At 57.6% G+C, this 13,758-nt stretch overlaps 1 protein-coding gene across 5 annotated transcripts in view; it reads right to left on the bottom strand.

The window, feature by feature from the left end:
- The window catches only part of ARHGEF7 (Rho guanine nucleotide exchange factor 7), a 122,229-nt gene that overhangs the window by 49,290 nt on the left and 59,181 nt on the right, over window positions 1-13,758 (bottom strand). For 4 of the 5 annotated variants that reach the window (XM_045978327.1, XM_045978324.1, XM_045978325.1 and 1 more), the window contains one exon: window positions 8,892-9,093. The exons of the other annotated variant lie outside the window; for it this stretch is intronic. In XM_045978327.1, coding sequence (XP_045834283.1) covers window positions 8,892-9,093 — 202 coding nt within the window. The remainder of the gene's footprint in view (window positions 1-8,891; window positions 9,094-13,758) is intronic. 5 annotated transcript variants of the gene reach the window in all.

The following is a 13,758-nucleotide window of genomic DNA, read 5'->3' as shown; positions in this document are numbered from 1 at the left end:
CGCTGCGCTGTAAAGGGCTTCCAAATGGTTGAAAATGAAGAACCAAACAGTGCTACCCCAGTCGAAAGAATTCGGCTGTCTGCCACAGGACGGAAAAGAGACTCCGTGAGAGAAGGGTTCCTTCCGATCCCCTAGGGACGGCGCATCCGCTCTAGCTACCGCACTTCCCTTCCCAATCGCCCGTCTGCAGCCAGGTGTGTAACTACAGACAATCCGGCTTGGCTCACTCTGACGATGCCTCTTCATCTTTCAAACCCGTAATCTAGGGGACAAACAAACAGAAGGAAGGGGAGAGCACTGGTGCCTGAACGGCAGCCACGGAGACCACAATTCCCAACACCCACGCTGCTACCTTGAAGCCGCCTTCAACTGTGAAAGCAAATCACTTGCCAACTGCCTCATTTCACTTGAGACGCCCGCCAACACCACAGGCAACAGTGCTCGATTCACTCACTCGGACAACTACAAAGAAGAAGTTTCTTTAAAAGAAGTTTCATGGGGCGCCTGGGTGGCTCAGTGGGTTAAGCCGCTGCCTTCGGCTCGGGTCATGATCTCAGGGTCCTGGGATCGAGCCCCGCATCAGGCTCTCTGCTCAGCGGGAAACTTGCTTCCTCCTCACTCCCTGACTGCCTCTCTGCCTACTTGTGATCTCTCTGTGTCAAATAAATAAATAAAATCTTTTAAAAAATACAAGTTTCAGGCCCTGACATCATATAAAAATACAGAGAGAACAGCAGAGAGCCAGACAATGCAGGCAGAGTGCAAACACCGGGTCTCTTCTCCCTTCACGACAGGGAGCCCACAGCTCTGCCGGGTGCTGCACGGCACCTACCTGGATGGGAGAGCTTGCGAACATCTCCCGCGAAACCCTGTGCCATTCCCGACGGAGGGCCCTGAGGTAAGGAGGGGCTTGCGGTGCCGCCAAGTGCAAGGCGCCCGGTGTAAGCAAGCCGCCCCGCCGCCGCCGCCGCCCCCAGCTGGCAGGACGCTGCTGCCCGGATCCGCCAGCGCCACGAGGCTGAGGCCAAGGGCTCGGCAGGGTCCCCACCAACAGCCACACAAGGGCCTGCCCAACACGCATCCCAGTGCCTAGGCTCTCAGGACAGCCATGCCCGGAGGGGACACTTCCTCACAGCAGAGCGGCAGGGGCCTGGGTTCCCAGGTTTACCAGAGAACTCCTGTGCAGCCTCAGGGAGCCTTCTGGCACTCTCTCCCTACCCCCACATCCCTGAAAAATAAGGACAACAAAACCTACACACGTTGAAGTGCGATGTACCAGACAAGAAGTCACGGCCACTCGTGACAAAAAATGTGCACGGGAAACTTTAGAAAATACTCAGCCTTCCCCGTATCCTAAAAAAAAAGAAAACAAATCAAAAAAACACCAGCATCCCATCTGGGGCACCTGAGAGCTAAGCACGGACACAGTCCACTGTGACTGAGCGGCAGGGAAACCACAAGGACGAGATTCCACGCCGCCCTCCCAGGGGCCAAAGGATGCAGATCTTCCCCTTCTCGCGATAGCCTAAAAACACCAAAAACAAGAAAACTGAAACAAATGTGCTAAACCAGAAAAGGGGGTAGGGAATCCCTAGTGGCGCTGACAGGGAGGGCCCCTGGGGACTGAGGTTGGGGGACCTTTGGGGGACCCTTCAGGCTGACCAAGAGAAGCCTAAAAGCCCCTGCCCACCGACCCAGAGAACCAGCAAGGCCGTGGGCTGGCTACTCGGGCACGGGAGAGCACAAACCCCGGAGCCTAGCCCTAGCCACGGGAGGGGGCCCCAATCCACACCAGGCCCCAGAGGCCCACCAGGCTCTGCCTGGGGCAACAGAAACTCCAGGAGCCCCTCAGGAGGCCAACGTTCCTCCCTCTGTAGGGACACTTCCGCAAGCCAGGGTACACCCCCACGAACCCCAAAGCCAGATCTGTAACCAGAAAGTATGAGCTCACGAAGAACCGGCCCAGAGTGTCAACAGATGGGACACGCGAGGGAGATCAGTACTGAAAACCTGGGAACAGGCGACGCAGGCGACTACGCAGTAAGTGCGCTGGAAACGCCTGGAACGGAAGAAGCAGAGTGAAGCATAAAGAGGACGGAAGAAAAAAAACGATGAGACGCCTGGAAAAAAGGACACACTTCCCGGAAGTGAACACTGTGGTCACCACAATGAACTCAACGGACGCTACCCTCGCAGGGGAGGCGGCTGCGGAAGGCAAGCGTCGGAGGTGCGCCGGCCCGAGGAAGGAAGCCCAGGAAAGCGGAGCCCAGGAAAGACAGGAAAAGCCGCCGCGGACACGGTGGCAAGGGAACGGGACTTCCGGAGAAGCAGAAGCAGTGAGCCGGCTGCACTCCTGGAGAAGACGCTCCCCAGAAGCAGAAGCCCGCCCGGACGGGGGGACCGCAGCGCCCCTCGGCAGCACGGAAGGTGGGCACACTCGGGGCGAGCCCCTCGCGTCCGTGAGACCTCGGTTCCAAGAGCCCGGGAAACGCCTGCCACCGAGCGCACCGAGCCTTCGTGAGCCGCGGTTCTTCCGCTCCGTGCGGACCCATGACAGAGCTTAACGGGTAGGTCAGGCCCAGAGATTAACGAAAACCCGCATAAAAGACTAAAAAATGTCACCCTGTGCCGTACTCACCCGGCGCGGGGAGGGCTTGAGGGGACGGACGCCCACTGAGGAAGTGAGGCTACCGCTCACCTCCCGACCCACGTCGCTGCTTGTGGACCGCGGCGGACCGCAGGGAACAGACGACCGCGAACGAGGGGCGCCCCCGTGCACCACGGTCCTTGGCCCTGGCTACGGGCAAAGGTGGTCAGATACAGCCACTGCCCGTGACTCAACCATCACAGGCTTCTTTCTGTGACGATTTCTGAAGAACGCTCGTGGACGAGGACGATTACGAGTAACTGGTCCGAGAGCTCATGCACGGCTGCTCCCGCCTCCGTGACGGAAGGGACCCGGCAGCCACAGTCAGCCCTGAGCACGGCCGGCTCCCACTTCCCCTTCCTATCTCCTGCACGACAGCGGTCACCTCGTCTGCAAGTCCCCACGCCGGGTCACATCACTCGCTCTGTGCGGGTTCATTCTACCGTCAGCAGCTTCCTCGCTGCCACAGCACCCTCGACCTGGGCGGTATCTTGTCCCACAGCCTCCCCACTCTCCGAGCGACCTCACACCCGTGTAGACGCTCGGGCACCTCTGCGTCAGGACGACCTGGCCCTGCTCTTCTGCAGCTGAATCTCAGAAACTCACACAGAAGACAGCACGACACACACACGCTCTTGCATAGGTTCAGCGGTTAACCCTGAGATCCGTCCTCCTCTTCCAGAAGCATCATGCAGGGGATCCCAGATCCTAGCAAATACCATCAATACTTCACGGTGTCTGTCAGACTTGGACACTAAAACGCAACCATCAGACCACCGTCACAGCGGACAAAACAGGGGCTCCTACCCTCTCACGCCAGTTGCTGTCGTTCGCTACACTCAAGCCCGCCACCAGTGATTTTCTGAGCCGGCTTACCGAGCCCAGGGAACCTGGTAAGGTCTACACAGCGCTCCCCATTCCACCTCTCAGCCTTTTACTTAATGGCAGCAGAATGCCCAAGGGACATTCGCCTTCTCACCTGTCCACTCCACCTCATTTCCTCTTCAGGGAGCCACAGGCAAGCTTCATGATCTCTGGAAGGACACTAGGTTTTCTCACTGTTACTCTCCTAGTTCCCCCAACAGAGCTCACTGGAGCATGTGCGGCCTGGGCAGTGCCTGTGCTTCCGGAACCGAGCGCCCCGAACAGTCCTGCTGAGGGGGTGCGCAGAGCGCGGGCGACCCGAGGCAGGCGGACGGGTGGGGAAGGGCCAAGGCAGGTGCTTGTGCTACAAAATGGGCCGCAGCCGAGCACCCCCGAGTTTACTGTCAAGCATTACCCATGGAGGGAAGCAACGGGAGAAGAAAGCAGAACGTCCAGGCTTACGTGGGGAGGGAAGGAAGACAAGGAGCCCAGGAAGCACGTCTCCCGGATGCACGTCCGCACACAGAAGCCCCGGCGTGTGCACGGGGGCTGCAGAGGGGCTGGGGGCCAGACGCGGAGTCAGGCGGAGCTGGAACTCCGCTTCCATCCCGGGGACTCTGTCCTCCTTGCTGGGTCTTTACAGGCTCCCACCACCCGCCGGTTTCATAAGCAAACACAGAACTTTAAAAGAACGTCCTTAATCCTGGAGGACTGTCAGCTCGGACCCCAAACTACTGTGTGCCAGCTGCCTAGGGGACATGTCCTTGGAACAGCATGTTCAGCCAGGTGCGGGACATGGCCACAGCCACGCACAGAACATGCCCTACGGCGCCTGCCGACATGGGGGAGCAGCACACACGCTCACCCGCAGCAGCGCTCACTGCCACATCCCGAGAAGGCTCCACCCCCTCGTGTCCCAGACCCCCCGTATGTCCGGCCAGCTTCCCCACACGTGCGTCAGAGGTAAAATCTTAATGGGGACTTTCCCCACCTGTTACCGCCTCTCCGTGTGGAAGAGACGGCGGCCAGGCCCCCACTGCAGAGCAGCCTCGTCCTGCGGCCTCGGAACCCCAACATCGCATGCACACACTTGCAGCAATACGAAAGCACACTGGTCACCTCTGACCCTTTCCCTGCACGTTATATCCACAGCACGGTTCTTCCACAACAAAATTAAACCCAGCCTGCGTTTTGGGTCACTTTTCGATGTCAAAAGGAAGCACGACCCCCCCAGCCCAGGGGTGCAGGGCCTGCAGGAAGGTCCATTTCTGACAGACAGACTCGACGGCAGCAGCCAGCAGCGCCCCCTCCCCCAGGACCGCCCGCCTTGTTGCTTCTCTCCTTCGGTCTCCAGTTTAAGAAATTCTTCACCGAATGTGCACAAAACATACCCCTTGTGTGTACAAAAGGCAGAATGCCATGTTTCTTACATATCAAAACAATACACGCGGAAACTCGGTGTTAGTACCAGGTATGTGCCACGCTCGCAGCAAGCTTTGGAAACGTCCTTCTGCAGACTCCTGGGGGACAGCAGTCTTCAGGGAAGGTTACTTGAAACAAGAAGGCACACACAGGTCAAGAGCACATGCCTACACAGGGGAAGCCCAGGACGGCTGCCGCCTGCGGCGACGAGGCCGAACGCTCACGGCCACTTCGACTTCCAAGAAGCGCGACAGGCCAAGCAGACGCCCTCGAGCACTTACCCAGAAAGGCTCACTGAGGGGCCGCCTGTGGTGTGTTTCGTCAAGAACACGATTCATGAAGCAGAACTGTAACGAGGAGAAGCTCACAATTGAAAGGACGGCCACGTTTTTGTTTTACAAGGAAATGATCCTACATGACTGACAGATCTGGCACGTTTCGTTTACAGAAAATGAAGAATTACGCCGTGAATTACAATGCTTATCTGAAACACGTCCTTCCAAAAAGGAGTACTTGTCCAAAACCAGAAAGTCACAGGAATCACTGAGGAATGACAATACCAGCAGGCCACCATGTCTCTCGAGTTCTCCGCTGTTGTGAAGCGATTAAGAGTAAAAACACAATTTCCCGTCTGTCTCAAATGCCCACATCTAAACTCAGACGGGGAGGTTTCCCTAGAACGTACTCAGATAATCGGTGAACGCGGCGCGGGAGGTCATCCCTTCAGCCTGACTGTCAGCTAAAGAACACTTAGCATGACGGGCCACCAGTTGGAGAAAACATGCTCTTTACACTTTAAATAAACAGAAAAAGAGGAAATTTTCCAAAGTTACTTGTCTCTGTCCAGTACAAAAACCTGGGACTCCGTGTGACCCAATGTGGTGACGTGTTTAAAAGGGTCTCTCCTGGGCGTGCATACGGAAACACAGGGTAAGATGTAAAAACTGGTGGAACGGCACGCAGTCACCCTGACGTAAGTCAACCAAGACACGAAACGGCTTTCTTTTTTAAAGACTTAGAAATAATCTCTGCACCCAATATGGGGGCTCAAATGCACAACCCCGAGACCAAGAGGCAACCAGATGCCCCTTGTAAATACTTTTTTCCTTAAGTCAACTCTCCCCACCCCCGCCCCCCGCTAGCTGTTCTCAGTGCGGCATCCGTCCCCACCAGCCGTCTGGCCCCGCACCCCCCGGAGCAAGGCCTGGTGCAGCACCACCAGACTTCACGAGGGTGGCGGCACGTCGTGAAACCACGGACCACCAGGAGCAACACCACGCATGCCCACGTCCTTTAGGACACAACTCTCAAACACCACCGGAAGAGGACACTGAGACTCACGGACTATCTTTTCCATGTAACTGTCAAAGGGTGACTCAAAACTCCACGAGGAAATACCTGACAAGGAAAATTTCGCCTGCACCCTGCCTGCGGCAGCTCAACGTCAACCCAAGATTCCCATTAAAATGAGTCATTCATGGGGCGCCTGGGTGGTTCAGTGGGTTAAGCCTCTGCCTTTGTTAAGCCTCTGTCCTGGGATCGAGCCCCACATCAGGCTCTCTGCTCAGCGGGGAGCCTGCTTCCCCCTCTCTCTCTGCCTGCCTCTCTGCCTACTTGTGATCTCCGTCTGTCAAATAAATAAATAAAATCTTTCAAAAATAAATAAATAAAATGAGTCATTCATGGAACACCTGGGTGACTCAGTCGGCAAAGCAGCCTCCTTCATTTGGCTCAGGTCACGATCTCAGGGTCCCGGGATCGAGTCGCACATCAGGCTCCTCACTCAGCAGGGAGTCTGCTTCTCCCTCTCCCTCTGCCACCTGCCCCTGCTCGATCTCTCTCTCAGATAAACAGAATCTCTAAGAGTTAATAAATAGAAAATAAATGAGTTACTCACAACAGAATTCAAGGCCCACGTTCAACAGAGATGGGAGGAGCCGGGCTCCACGGTGATGTCTGCCCCAGCACCAGCTCTGCGGCCCTCTGGCCCCTCACTGGTAAAGGCAAACACCTCCTTACCCTCCCCTCTCCTTTCCCCATCCTCCTGGGAATGGCCCAGGGCAGCACTCTTGGCCCCAGGATGGCCATCAGACTGCAGGACTAGCACCAGGAGCTGGGCTCGGAGGCCGGACGCGGTCCTTCCCCGGGCCTGACCAGGGACTACTGGCGGGCCCAGCCCAGCAGCTGAGTCTGTGAGACTAAGGCGACATTTCCACCCGGTCAGCCGGACACCGGTGCTGCACGCACAGCTGGCTGCGCACCTGCGTGGATTAGCAGGCTCTGGGCCCAGAACCCAAGTATCCCAATGGCTTCAGGGGTCGTGGTGGGGACGGAATGAGGCCACAATTACAGCACGTCACACAATAACCAGAACAAGGGCAACGAAGACACTATTTCCTGTGACCTTTCGTGCAGTGAAGACACTGTCCTTCTTCTCAACTAGAGGAAAACGGCAACGGTGAAGTACCATTTCACACCCGATAACTACCGTCCAGAAACAGAACGTGTGGTCAAGGACGTGGAGAAACTGGAACCGTCGTGCACCGCTGGGGGGAGCAGCAAGGCGGCTCGTCAGGGTCTCGCGGGCACCCCCGGAGCCAACTGCACCCCGAGGCACACGGCCGAGAGGACGGACAGGACTCAAGCAGGTCTCACCCAGGCTCACAACAGCACCACTGACGACAGCAAAAGGTGGGAAAAAACCCAATGTCCGGCAACCAATGAATGGACAAGCGAAACGTGGTCTTGAAACAGAAAAACGTTGGCCTGCCCCTGGTTCAGGACTCAGGAAATCAGCAGGGCTCTGAGCTCTCTATCAGGAAATATGCTCAAAGGCCAAGTATGGGAACAAAAGATGCCCCCAGTGCTCTCTCCAGCAAGTTACCAGTGAGGTCACCGAGCTGCTCGGACACCACCCAGCTGGTGTCAGAAGGGCTGGGGGAGGGGCACTCAGCGGCACGTCCACAGCGGCCCGAGGGCTTTACTCAGCGGGCCTGGGACGGCACAGGCTGGACGGGCAGGGGCCCACTTCGGTGCAGACGCTTTCCCACACGCGGCAGGACTGCAAGTGCGCGGGGTCCTCTGCTCTGAAAGCAAGGCCTCCTCTGACTTTACTGTAAGGAGACAGCACCCACAAAATGCTCGTCCGCTGTCTATCGCCCCAGTAAGGCTTCTGTTCAACGGCAGGCTACTGCGGTTAAGTTTCTGGGGTATCAGAGTTACACAGATTTGGGGCTGCGCAGCGGGGTCAGCTCCCCTAAGCCCACGGTGCTCAAGGGTCACCCGTGTGCTCAAGACCTCCGCAGCCGCACCCAGGAAGCCAGCAGTCCTGTACCCGACGCACGCGGACCCCCAAACTGCGCCGCGAAGAGACACGCGCTCGGAAGGACAGCCGCTGCCCCCGCACAGCCCCGAGCAGGACCGCAGGCTCGGCTGGGTGCGCAGACTGTCACGGCCACTCCCCTCTGACAGAAGGCTCCGCCTGGGGCCTCAGAACTTCCAACTCCTCAAGAATCCCACCACAGAAACGAAGTGCAACTACCACGCCCTTTCACACAGCATCAGCCTCGGAATACAGTTTTAGAAGTCAATGAAGTTGATTACAGGAAACAAAGTGACGCATTTTCAAATACCTTTGAAGAAAAACAAATCATACCTCATCGCCGAAAGCACCGTAGTGATACAAATTAACAGCCTGTGTGACACGGCAAACCCCAAGTCCTTATCTTAAACGGATTATGATGACTGAATGAAATGGTACTTTTAAGGATGGACCCTTCATGCCAGCACCCCAAGGCGGCTGGAAGAAGCAGTGGGCAAGTGCGTGACTCCTCTGCTCAGGGCCGTCTCCCCAAGTTCACCCAGAGAGGAGCACCCCCACCCCCGGGTAGCACCCGCCCCTCTGCCTGCTTCCCGCCCGGAGGACAGGCAGCAGCCCCTCCGCCAGCGCCGCACTCACCACTCGGCTTGATCTCCCGCACGTAGTTGCTCGGAAACCAGCCGGTCCTGCCGTTGTGCGTGCCCTCCCACCAGCCACCTTCCTCCACCCGCGTGACATGGATGACGTCTCCCTTGGCGAAGGAGAGCTCGTCTTCATTGGTCTGCTGGAAGTTGAACTTGGCTCTCACAACCAGCTGGCTGTTGCTATTGTCGGTCATGTCCTGAAAAGGGAAGAAGGGGAGAAAAACGTCACGGCGTCCACTTCGCATCGAAGTAGATGAGGTTTGACTGGCATGCCCCGTGCCAAGAGCAGAAAAGCTGTTCAAGCACACACACAGGCTGGGGACCGGCTGCAGTGCCCTGCCCTCCAGCACCCCGCTCCCGCCCGGGAGGAAACCCTCTTCAGGGCCTGAAAGGCTTTATTCTGGCCACGGTTAGGCCTGTGTCCACGCTACACACTTTCACGCGTACACGGACGTCAAAGCATATGGAGCATCTGGACAACCCCCCGAAGGTAAGAGTGTGGTCACTTCTAGCACTAGAATCACTTCCGTCTTAACGAACCACGTAACCAACCGTACGGCTGTGCCACCGACTCACTCTCCATGATCGGACTGAAGGCTGTTTCTCCTGCTCTTCTCCCGCGAAACAAGGCTCTGTTGAAACTCTCTGCACACACCTCTGAATAAGCCTACATGTTAAACTCGGGTCAGAAAACATGTACGACACACTCTAAATTTCAGCACCGATCTCTACACTGCCCTCCAGGGGCCCCACTCACAGCCACGGCACTCCCGCCAGCGGCACCGAAGGGCCGGCGCTCTCTGCACGCCCGGCACGGGATACCGCGCGGTGTTTTTACTCGCGTCCAACTGCTGGCAAGAAATGGCATCTCCTTTCCATCTGCATTTTGTCCTCGGAGATTAAGCACATGTGCCCATCTCTGAAAGGTGGGAAGAGGGAGGCAGACGGAATAGAGTTTCTATTTCCATCTATCCCAGACTCGGCTCTGCAGAGGCTTGCCCCTGGGAACTACCAACAGGAGTAACCAAACACTGCCCCACGGAAACCCTGATCAACGGGTGGAAGGAGCCAAGGAGGGGCAGCAGACAGGCCTACTCACCCCCTGACGGGGCGCACCCTGTCGGCCTGCACCCAGGGGTCCAGGGGGACGGGGAAGGACATCCCGTAGACCACGGAGCCCCACTCCTCATGAGGCTCCTGAAAGCTGTGCCCCCAACAGGGGAGTCAGCCAGGGAAGAGCAGAAGACTCCACCTTCCGCACGGAGGGAGGGATGGGCGGGGCTGGAGGGAGGGCGGGTAGGCGCAGGACAGCCCCACGGTGGCATAAGACTGCACGGGTGCTCCCGGGGGAGGACTGAAAATGCTCCCCAGTCCAGAAGCACAGGAGACTTCTGGAAACAGGCAGGAGACCAGGGCTGCAGTCAGGAACGGTGCAGAGAAAGCTCCAACGGCAACACTTCCTAGTTCTGGACAACAAAACGTGGTCAGGAAACGACGAACAGTCACCACACAGGCCCCGGCCGCGCTGTGGGTCTGGGACGTGGTGATGCTACGTGGACCGGACCCAACGGAGCCCACAGGGGAAATCCAGCCGGGGGAAGGTATGGGCCTGGGGCGCAGTGTGAGACCCCCACACCCCTTCTCCACAGCAGGTTTAAGCAACCAAGCTTCACACAGGCGTTTACTGAGACAGTGGGAGAGATGGGAGGTGGCTGGCCCCTGGCTCCTCCTGCCCCAAGTCCTGAAGGACCTGATTCCGAACTAGATGCACAGGTGACCAAACAGAGAAAGCAGCACCGACAGAGGGAAGGGCTTGAGGAGGGCAGACAGCTCCCCAAGTGTTTAATACTTGTGCATCTCACGTCAGTATGTCATAAAAATTGATTTGTTTAAATGCATCCGTTAATGTTTCATCTAATAAATTGAACACGTCACACACACTGCATATTTAATGCTCAGGACATGCAGTAAGGAAATCGTCTTCGGCATCTCACGACACTGAAAGACAAAGCTCCGGCCTACAGATCACCTCAAATGTGATGCTTGCTGGCGCACGCGAACGATGAGGAACAGCTGAAGCCCACCTGGAAAGAGCACACATGTCCCCGCTCTGGGGAGGGAGACCAGGCCGAGCAGCCACTCTGGGTCGGCTCGTCTGCAAACCATGGCCATCCCGCACAGGCTGTCCACCACGTCCTCCTCTTGGCGACCACCGCGGCAAGCTGGCTCGGTGCAAAACCTGCACAGCGCCAATCCTGGTGATCACCTTCCACAGTGGATGCAACACGTAACCAGGCACACGCACAGGGCGGGCCCCTCGGAGGCCGAGCCACCGCCCAGGAACGACCCTGCAGCCAGCCCATCCTCCTCAGCTCAGCAGCCAGTGCTGAGTCCCTCTCCGGGCACCACGGGGACCGGAACGTGACAAGTGAGGTCAACTACACTCTCCCCCCAAGTTGCAAATTCTCTGCAGTCAGGCACACACTAAAGAAACACCACGGAAGCCTCTTCCACTTCAGAAAAGGCCACTCCGCCGTGGAAGGATAGGGGCCCGAGGACAGGCAGGCAGCCAGCCTAGATCCGTCTAAATTTCTGATTCCACAGACATCCACCGGCTCAGGACCTACGAGAGACCTCAATGGAAGACGCCGTCCTAAGGAGTGCTAAGAGAGCAGGACACCCAAGGCGGGATGCAAGCGTGCACCACCCACGATGCCGCAGGGACCCCTCACCCACGCGGACGAGGAGCGCTCCCGTCACTGCCGCCGGGCCACGGAACCACGGGAGGTTATTAAACCACTACCTTATTTTGGATTTCTCTTCTCCCCATTTTTAAAAGCGCTCCTGCAACTAAAGCTCGCCAGGTCTCCGGGCTCAAGGGGACAGCCCAAGGCAGCCCACGAGGGAACGGGCTGGGCAAGGGCAGCGGCTCCCAGAGCGTGGAAGTGCACCAGTTCCGTTCACGGCAACTACGCAACAGCAAGGCTCGGCTCGGCCGTCAGAGGCCGGGACAGCAGGTGGCTTTGGGAAAGGAAGACCTAACGAAGGTGACACCGGTCAAGTTCTGCTTCTCGGTCTCACGCGGGATGTGCGACTTGCAGACATTCATCAGGCTGTTCTCCTCAATGCAGCTTTCAGGTCAGTGAGGGGAGGGACCTGCGGGGTGAGTGTACAGTCCCTCCGCTGGGAGCGGGAACCTTCCGCACCACCAGCCACCACCTGAGGCCTCCGGAGGCCCGCCTGTCAGTCATACCGCGCACATCCAGATCTGCCTCAAACAAGTGCTCTGAGCCCGCGTTCTGAAGTCAGCCCAGTAACCCGAAATCAGGACGCTCCGGCGTGGGCCGTCACAAGAACCCCACCCCCTGCTCCCTGCAAGCGCTGGGAACTCCGCTGATAGGAGAAAAGCCTGTCAAGGAACACCCAGTTTCTACTCCAACACCTAGTACTTCCCGGACTCGTGACCGCGTGTAAGTGTGACTTCTCTGCGGCTGTTTCCTAGAACGCATGCGGTCAAGCAGATGCAGCCACTAGGCGGTGTCCCCTTTATGTTCCAAACTCTGCTGGCCCACACCATCAGCCGCGAGACACTCGCTACTTCCAGATGCGTGGGAAGATTCTCGAGAGCATTCCGAACCGAGGACATCTAGTGCACCGAGCCAGCCCAGTACTCCCATGCTTGTGGGCAGAGGAACTGGGAAGATTAAAACCGTGAGAAACACACGGATATATGGTCCTACATACCTTCGAGACCGTTCTGGGAGCTCAGCGACCAGTCCCAGGAGGTAGCAGGGACCACAGGGACCAGGAAGGGCTTTCAGGGCTCCCGTCAGGTGAGTGAAGGGTGACGGGAGCGACCACGTCCCCTCATCGGACTATTCTCCCCATCTGTGGAGGGGAAACTCGGGAGCCCACGTCATACCTACTGGGAGTCAAGGGATGAAAACTCAGGGCACAGAGGGACAGGAGGAATCCCCAAAGCAGTCAGTATAGTTTAGTCACCAAGAACAAAGGATGAGGCCGGCCTCAGGAGGAAAAACAAAACCCGAGTCACAGGCTGAGGCCCCCACTCTCCAGTGGCGTCACAGAACCCCTCTGTCAGCAGAGGGAGGGGGGGGGGTCCTATCGTGCGGCGCAGGGGCCCAGGGAGAACTCAGCACAGGCTGCTGGTGGGGCGCGAGGAGCAGACACCCCCAGGAAAGGATAAGGAGGGCACGACAGGAAGGGCCAAGGGAAGGAAGTCCAAGCTTCCAGGTCAGTGAAGACAATGCCCCGCAACTGCTCGAGAGTGCCCACCTCCCACCCAGGAGACTGTCCAGGAGCAAACGGATTCAGAGACCCGGAAGCGACACTGCACGGACAGCAAGCTCCAAGGCGGCGGTCAGGCGAGACCTGGCCAACCAGGGGGCAAGTGCAGAGTCAGGATGTGCGCCCAAGGGCCCTGAGAGAGCACCCAGAGCACCAACCCTTGCCTTGGGAACGGCAGTGCTGTACACGATCGGGAGATCGCAGAATTCATGTCCAGGAAACCTCGGATTGTTTCTAGCTTACCATGGACCATTTCAAACAGAACGGAAAGTGATGGGCAGCTGGGAATCCACGTGTCACCAAGTTGTCCTTTTCCTCTTTCCTCTCGGCCACTTTGCCCATCCCCTAGCCCCCTCTGGCAACCATCAGCAGTTTGTTCTCACTTTTTATTTCGTCTCTCAGAAACCACCTGCCAAGTGAACTAAGGTAGTACTTGTCTTTCTCCGACGTGTGTCGTTCTGCAGCACCCCCCTAGGCCTGTCCCTGCTACGCATATGGCGCGACCTTATTCTTCACGGCTGAGTAATAGGCCCTTTCGAGTATACCGCACGCCC

This window comes from Meles meles, chromosome 14 (genome assembly GCF_922984935.1).
Source record: "Meles meles chromosome 14, mMelMel3.1 paternal haplotype, whole genome shotgun sequence".
Lineage (NCBI taxonomy): Eukaryota > Metazoa > Chordata > Mammalia > Carnivora > Mustelidae > Meles > Meles meles.
The sequence above is the reverse complement of the archived record's forward strand: the minus strand, read 5'-3'. Positions and strand labels throughout refer to the sequence as shown.